This window comes from Lathyrus oleraceus, chromosome 2 (genome assembly GCF_024323335.1).
Source record: "Lathyrus oleraceus cultivar Zhongwan6 chromosome 2, CAAS_Psat_ZW6_1.0, whole genome shotgun sequence".
Taxonomy (NCBI): domain Eukaryota; kingdom Viridiplantae; phylum Streptophyta; class Magnoliopsida; order Fabales; family Fabaceae; genus Lathyrus; species Lathyrus oleraceus.
In genome coordinates this window covers 480284867-480293386 of record NC_066580.1, presented here as the reverse complement: position 1 = coordinate 480293386, position 8520 = coordinate 480284867, and the positions used below count along the sequence as shown (strand labels likewise).

The 8520-nt window shown below is 35.4% G+C and overlaps 1 protein-coding gene across 1 annotated transcript; it reads left to right on the top strand.

Annotated features, from left to right (window-relative positions):
* Positions 1–3619: 3619 nt before the first annotated feature.
* On the top strand, positions 3620–5074 carry LOC127120634 (chalcone synthase 4). Its single transcript, XM_051051141.1, has 2 exons — positions 3620–3869; positions 3957–5074. Exons 1-2 carry the CDS (start codon positions 3692–3694, stop codon positions 4946–4948), a joined length of 1170 nt encoding a protein of 389 aa, XP_050907098.1. The 5' UTR covers positions 3620–3691; the 3' UTR covers positions 4949–5074.
* The last annotated feature ends 3446 nt before the right edge of the window (positions 5075–8520 follow it).

Sequence of the window (8520 nt, the reverse complement as noted above, 5' to 3'; positions counted from 1 at the left end):
TTATGTAATGCAGGTACAATGTTTTTATTTCAGAAATCTGCGAGACATGGTTCTGTATTCTGTGATATGGTTCTATAATTCAGGTACAAACGAAAATATAAATAAAAAAATTCACCCTTCAGTTTTTATATAAAACCGACATCATAATATAGGGCTATTACCTCACTTTTAAAACAAAACCGAGATTTTATGTTGGACCCGCCATCCAACTTTGTAATAATAAAAATGAAGACATTGGGGTTTGAACCCCTAATCAGATAAATTTACCCCTCGGTTTTTCATTAACCGAGGTGTTAAGTGGCATCTTTTCATGGTGCCCATCGTTAAAAGTGTTATTTGTAGTAGTGATGTTAGGTCACTGAATCAACTGATATGGTAACTGTTATACCAAGTCTTGAGATGCCATACAAAATCTATGAAGGTTGCGTAGTAGGGAAGTAATCCAAAATTTCTTATGTTTCGACTATGCCAAGGAGGTCCTCTTGCATACTAGAAGTAGTACATTCAGATGTATGTGGTCCGTTCGAGGATCATAACATTGGTGGAAACAAGTATTTTGTCTCATTTATCGATGAGTATAGTTCAAATCTTTGGATCTATGTGATCAAGCGAAAGGATGAAGTATTTAAAAACTTTAAGAGATCCAAGATGCTTATCAAAAACCAGAGTGAAAAAAAGATCAAGGTTATGCAAACAGATGGAGGTGGCGAATATATATCCAAGATATTTGGGGAGTTCTATGTAGAACATGATAATGATCATGAGGTAACTGCTCCTTATACGCCTCAACATAATGGAATAGTAGAAAGAAGATACATTACCATATTGGATATGGCGAGATGCATGCTGAAGCATAAGAATTTTCCAAAATCCTAATTAGGTGAAGTTATCACCACTGTCATGTATATTCTGAATATGTGCCCTACCAAGAAGCTGATGAACAAGGTTCTTGAATAAGTGTGGAGTGGAAAACGACCATCAGTGAGTCATCTGAAGGTGTTTGGATCTATTTTCTACAAGCATGTTCCTGATGCAAAACGAAAGAAGCTTGATGATAGAAGTGAACCTATCATTCTGGTAGGATATCACAAAACTAGAGCTTACATGCTATTCAATCCAATCAATGATAAAATCATGATAAGTCGAGACATTGTGATTGATGAGAATTCTTCCTGGGATTGGAATTCAGGTGATGCGACTAACAAGCCATTGATGGGCTATAAAGTTGATGAAGAAAGTAGTCAGCACGAAGAAATTACAGTTCAGAATCCAGTAACAATCAAAGTCGAAGATGATAATAAAGTCGAGGTCGAAGAAAACAATTGAGATAGTGTAGCTAGCATAAGCCAAATACCTTAAAGAATCAGAGTACTCCCAGCAAGGCTTTGAGACTGTGAATTGGTTAGTGATGATGAAGTCACACCAGGTGAAGATTTGGTTCATTTTGCTTTACTTGTAAGTGCTGAACCAATCAACTATATTAAGGACTTCAAAGATAAATAATGGAAGAAAGATATGGTTGAAGAGTTACAAGCGATCGAAATAAAAATAACACATGGGAGTTAGTCGAATTGCAAACACACACAAAAGTTATCTAAGTGGGTGTTCAAGTTGAAGCATAATGTTGATGGATAGATAACAAGACATAAGGAAATATTAGAAGCTCGATGATTTATTTAGAGAGAAGGACTCGACTACTCTGAAGTATATGCATCAGTAACAAGATTGAAGATTGTTCGATTGGTGGTAGCCTTGATATGTAAGCAAGGTTGGTCGACATTTCACTTAGACGTGAAATAAATAATTTTGAATGGTCCTCTAGATGAAGAGGTATATGTCACACCACATCCCAAGTTTGTGATACAAGAGGAAGCAAGGAAAGTATACAAGCTGCACCAAGCGTTCTATGGCCTCAAGCAGGCACCTAGGGCATGGAACACGAAGATCGACTCATACTTGGTCGAATTGGGATTCATCAAATGCAAATATGATTGTGGTGTTTATGTTCAGTTTGTGGCACAAGAGATAACAATCATCTGCTTATATGTCGATTACTTGTTAGTAGTTGGAAATAGCTTTGAGAACTTGTCGAAGTTCAAAGAGTTGATGAAGAAGGAATTTGAAATGTCAGATCTGGGAAAGTTGTCGCACTTTCTAGGCATGGAATTTTAAATGTCGAAGCAAGGTATGATGCTACATTAAAGAAAGTATGTCAAATAGATACTCAAAAAATTCAAGATGGAAGACTTGAATCCTGCATCCTCACCTGTCGAAACAAATTTGAAGTTGTAGAAACATGGAGAGGAAGACAAAGTCGATGTCACTTTGTTCAAACAAATTGTTAGATCTCTGAGATATGTGTGCAACAGTCGACATGAAATAGGTTTCTCATTCGTATTAGTGAGCATGTACATGAGTGAACCAAGGGTGTCACACATGAATGTTGCAAGAAGAATCATGAGATACTTAAAAGGATCGACAAACTATGAAGTTCTATTTCCACGAGATTCTGAATGCAAAGAAGTTGAGATTACTTGTTATTCAGATGTTAATTGGTGTGGAGATAAGAAAGATTGAAGAAGCACAACTGGTTATTTCTTTCAAGTATTTGGTGCCACAATCTCATGATGCTCCAGAAAGCAACTTGTGGTGGCATTATCATCATGTAAGGCTGAATATATAGCAGGATCCTATGCTGCTTATCAAGCAATTTGAATCAAATATGTGCTGGAAGAGATGGAGGTTGAAGTGAAGAAACCTTTGGTGCTGCGGATCGACAACAAATCAACCATTAATCTTGCAAAGAATCAAATTCTGCATGGAAGGAGTAAGCACATTGAGGCGAAATTTTATTTCCTAAGAAAAAAGGTAAATCAAGGTAAACTTGAATCACCTAATTGTATATAAATACATATTTTAATTAAGTTTCAACAATCAATCATAATAATACAATTACTTATCTTTTACTCTCTCTTTTTCTCTCCTCTTTAAAAATATCTCACGCAAAACAATTACTTATCTTTTACTTATATTTTAATAGAGATTGAAGACAGGATATAAGAAAACTTAACCTAACATATTAACGAACATTATACTGCTAACAAAAAAATCTCACACACTCAGTTATATCATCATTTAGTAATGCTCGAGTTAATTTGTAACAGACACATCAACGGTTTTTTTTTAAAAAAAAAATGAAAGAAGAAAATTTTGGTGCACCTTTTAAAAAATTTAAGAATCGTATTATAGATAAATAATTAAGTTGTTAAAAGAATAAGATAAATGATTTTTGTCTATTATTAAAGAGTGAGTAATATTGAGAATGCTACCCATTCAAATACTATTATTAAACATGAGATATTAACTGGTTTGCTAAAGTTAAGTGGACAAATAAAACAAAATAGTGGTCAAATTTTGTTATAAAATAATTGTTAAGACAAAGGATTAGACTAAAGAGGGTATTCAAAGTCATTCTTATTTGCCACCAAACACATTCAGCTCATTCAGTCTAATTGCTACGTACCCACTTCATTCGCATGATGTTTTATTGAAAGGTTTTAGTAAAACACGTGATGTTCAGCTACCTTCCAATATCCTTACTATAAAACCATCTCACCCTCACTCATCTTTCCACCACAACACTCTTCATCTTATTCCTTTTCTACAACTACTTCTGCACATCAACATCAACATGGTCAGTGTATCTGAAATCCGCAAGGCTCAAAGGGCAGAAGGTCCTGCTACTATCTTGGCAATTGGTACCGCCAATCCAGCTAACTGTGTTGAACAATCCACATATCCTGATTTCTACTTTAGAATCACAAACAGCGAGCACAAAATAGAACTTAAACAAAAATTCCAACGCATGTGTAAGTATTCATTTCTGTGTTATTGGTTTTGGTACTTACCTAAAAATTATTGTACTAACTAATATTATTTCTTTATAACTACTTCAGGCGATAAATCCATGATCAATAGGAGATATATGTATCTAACAGAAGAGATTTTGAAAGAAAATCCTAGTGTTTGTGAATACATGGCCCCTTCATTGGATGCAAGGCAAGACATGGTGGTGGTAGAAGTACCTAGACTAGGGAAAGAAGCTGCTGTCAAAGCTATAAAAGAATGGGGACAACCAAAGTCAAAGATTACTCACTTAATCTTTTGCACTACAAGTGGTGTAGACATGCCTGGAGCTGATTATCAACTCACCAAATTGTTAGGTCTTCGCCCATATGTGAAAAGGTATATGATGTACCAACAAGGTTGCTTTGCAGGTGGTACGGTGCTTCGTTTGGCCAAGGACTTGGCTGAGAACAACAAAGGTGCTCGTGTGTTGGTTGTTTGTTCTGAAGTCACCGCAGTCACATTCCGTGGCCCAAGCGATACTCACTTGGACAGTCTTGTTGGACAAGCACTATTTGGAGACGGAGCTGCTGCACTCATTGTTGGTTCTGATCCACTACCAGAAATTGAAAAACCTATATTTGAGATGGTTTGGACTGCACAAACTATTGCTCCTGATAGTGAAGGAGCCATAGATGGACACCTTCGTGAAGCGGGACTAACATTTCACCTTCTTAAAGATGTTCCTGCAATTGTCTCAAAGAACATTGATAAAGCATTAGTTGAGGCTTTTCAACCATTGGGAATTTCTGATTACAATTCAATCTTTTGGATTGCACACCCTGGTGGACCTGCAATTCTCGATCAAGTAGAGCAAAAGTTAGCTTTGAAGCCTGAAAAGATGAAGGCCACTAGAGAAGTGCTTAGTGAATATGGAAATATGTCAAGTGCATGTGTTTTGTTTATCTTAGATGAAATGAGAAGGAAATCGATTCAAAATGGATTGAAGACAACCGGAGAAGGACTTGAATGGGGTGTGTTATTTGGCTTTGGACCAGGTCTTACTATTGAAACGGTTGTTTTGCATAGTGTGGTTATATGAGATGGTAAATTATGTTACCTTCATGTATTAATTCAAATTTGCTTGATTTTTATGTAAGGATGAAAAAATAATCCAAACTTTAAAATGTAATAAATATTAAAATAATAAATTGCAATTTGTTTTATATTCAAAAAATATTTATTTATTATCAAACGTTAGTTAGTCTGGTCGTAATTGATGCTAGATTTGGTAAGGAGTACTGTGGTTTGATCCTCTGTAACTGCAATTGAAAGGGGATTGAAATCAATTGATGCCAGCCAAAATTCATCCTGAATCGAATTAGTCGGTTCAATGAATCGGATGTTGATGATGAAAACTAAAAAAAATACTTTTTTATTTAAAAATATTGTATTTTTTAAACTTAAACGTATGTTGTAAATGTGAATTGAATTTCTTAAAACTTGTTCCGAATGTAATTTTGATATAGTTGGATTGTATGTGGTGTGGTAGGTGATCACACTGAATTACACCGTGTTTTTGACTCGGATTTCACATGTTTATTAGGACTTTATTATCATTTTGTTTGTATTATGCTCTCTTTTCTCTTGTTTTCAAATATTTAGCACTTTCGGACTCTTTCGAAAATAACAAAGCAAAAAGACCTAAAATTAAGGTTTTTCGGCGAAATTACACACATGGCGTTGCACATGGCGGCCGCTATAGGAGAAGTTATGAGTCATCAACCCTCAACTAGGAGGTAACCGCCACGTTCCCATGATCCACCCCATTTACACACATGGCGGGCGCCATGAAGGGATGATGGGCGCCACCTTTGGTAATCACGTTCCCACTAAGGAGAAGTTGGAGGGCACCATAGTCTTTGCAAGCTGCTGAAATCCTCTATAAATAGTTTGTTCCATTTCATTTTCTAATCATCCAACTTAGTTTTACAACACTAAGCATATATTTATCATTTGTAATAGCGGCAATCCGTCACATCGGGGGGTTATCGCACCTTAGTGAGATTGAGTTGGGTCACTTCGAGTTGCTATCATCTTTAGCTTCAGGAGTCGGAGGTTTATTTTTATACCAGAATCGAAGCCTCCATTTGGAGCAGGTTCTTATTTATCGCTTTATTTATTTATTTTCCACATCGCTTTTATTTTATTTACTTTCTGTCTACGCTTTTACTTTATTTATTTCCCGCACTCGCTTTACTTTATTTATTTTCCGCACTCGCCTTTACTTTATTTATTTTCCGCACTCGCTTTACTTTATTTATTTTCTGCACCCGCTTTACTTTATTTACTTACCGCACTCGCTTTACTTTATTTATTTTCCGCACTCGCTTTACTTTATTTATTTTACGCACTTTACTCGCTCTCTACGCCTCACATTCTAAAATAAACTTTTCATCATGATTAACACCGTTGTGTTTGTTTGTGTTACCATGTCTGGCTAAATCTTTTAAAGGTTATAATGTAAGGATCGCGGTTAAAGTAATGTTTCACATATTAAATTTGTAGAAATACTTTAAAGGTTGTTTTGATTTTTAACTTGAGTTTTCTAAAACAAACTTGGTTAGTTTTAATTATTCGAGGAGTGAGAAAGTACACTAGCTTAGTAACTAGGAATTTTTATCACTTTAAGAAAAAACTATTTTTTAAACTGATTTCGGACGCGTTGATAAATTTAAAATCAGGAAACTCCTTGGGTAAACTTTCCAAATCAAAATCACTTTTCAACTAAGTTTACGAGTCTCATTTCTTAAAAATAAGTTTACTACTTTAGCGTTCTGCGCACCTTTTATAAGTGACAATAAGAGGCCTTAATTTAAGGGCAAACTCGGTTCTGAATACGCGAAAGTGACAGTTCCTGTTAAATGGATTCTTTTCAAGAGTAGAAAATATTTCCTCATAAGTAGTTCTATTTAGACAATCGAAACATCACTTAACTGGCGTGAATTACATTCAATATGTCTTTACCTGCATTTATTATTTACCGTTGTTTTCCAAACCCAATATCTCTTTTATACCATCTTAGATAAACACCGTAACGATAGTAATCGATAGATTGATGATTGGTCTATGTGGGATCGATATTCTTTTATATTACTTTGACGTAATTCGTGCACTTGCGAATCAACACGATCAAGTTTTTGGCGCCGTTGTCGGGGACCTACTTTGTCAAATTTCGTACCCTGTTGTTACACCGTATAGACTAAGGCATTATTAGCCGGTAAATGCGAAGAACCCGTAGTACCGAAAATTTAGTAGATCCTTTAGCGGAACCCGAACGTTATACTCGTACACGCCTCTTAGTCATCCGAATTAAAAAAGCTATGGCTGAGAATCCCGATAGGAGACCTCTTAAGGAATTTGCCCAACCCTCTGACGAGGAACCTAGTTCGAGTATAGTAAACCCCCTTATTCCTGCTAACAATTTCGAACTAAAACCGTCTTTGTTGAAATTAGTGCAACAAAATCAATACGCGGGTCTCGCAACCGAGAACCCGAAGCATGGTAGTCAAAATCGCAATCCTACTCATAGGGTCGTATGATTTTACGATCTTGCAACTCCCCACCGTACCAGAGAATGATCATAATCGTTTTTTGGTAGGCACGGTCAGAATCGCCGTGATATCACGTGAAAACGGTAGAATTGTTATTTCTATTGAAAAATTACAGTTTTTGTTTAAAGCCCCAGAAATTCAGGTTCGCGGGGCAAGTCCGCGACCCGGTTCAGAAAAATCCTAAAAAAAATTATTTTTAAATATGAAACGATTCTTTTCTGCCTAATAACTAGGATAAAATATAATAACTATGAGTAATCAATACTCAGCCACCCAATAATTAAAAATTTATTCAACTTTCCAAAATACATCATGATTAGTATAACTTCCCAAAATACATTTATTCATTTCAATTCATTCACGTTAAACTCTTTCACCTCTCGGGTTAAATAGAGTCACTATCTCACTCAATATTTCACTCTCCATCTTCTCTCTCACGTTAAAATAACCTTTCATTCTCTATTAAAAACAATTTCAACCTTTCTCCAATGGCTTCAAGTTCTGCTTTCACTACAACAAACAAGACCTTAGACAGCGTTTTTTTTAGCCTTAGACAGCGCTTTAAAGCGCTGTCTAAACCTCCGCTGCTAAAGGTTTAGACAGCGCTTTTTTAAATCTTAAAAGCGCTGTCTAAGCCCCCCCCCCCCCCCCCCTTAGACAGCGCTTTGGCCAAAATCGCTTTATAAGACCCTCTTATTTTAAATTTTTTAGGTATAAACCAGAATTTTTAGGTATACGAAAATTTTTGAAGCTTTTGTTTTAAACCACATTTTTTCCAGGTTTATAAACCAGAATTTCTACCTGTTTTCAACCAGATTTTGACAGACAATTATCACATTTTATATATGCCATTTTGGCCTTTTTTCTACCAATTTTTGGCTAACAAATATATATATATACCAATTCAAACCAATTTTGCCTTAAATGTATCAAAATATATACAAATTTATGTACACATTTACAAGTCATAACATATACTACAAATGTACACATTAATTACAAAAATTTATGAACAAACATTGAGCTTTATCATGAATTGACACCACTCCTCTTTGATTTC

Excerpts from the sequence above, each read along its gene's own strand:
- LOC127120634 (XM_051051141.1), top strand. The coding sequence starts at position 3,692 with ATGGTCAGTGTATCTGAAATCCGCAAGGCTCAAAGGGCAGAAGGTCCT. Across the intron at positions 3,870-3,956 it reads ACAAAAATTCCAACGCATGT|GCGATAAATCCATGATCAAT; the intron begins GTAAGTATTCAT and ends TAACTACTTCAG.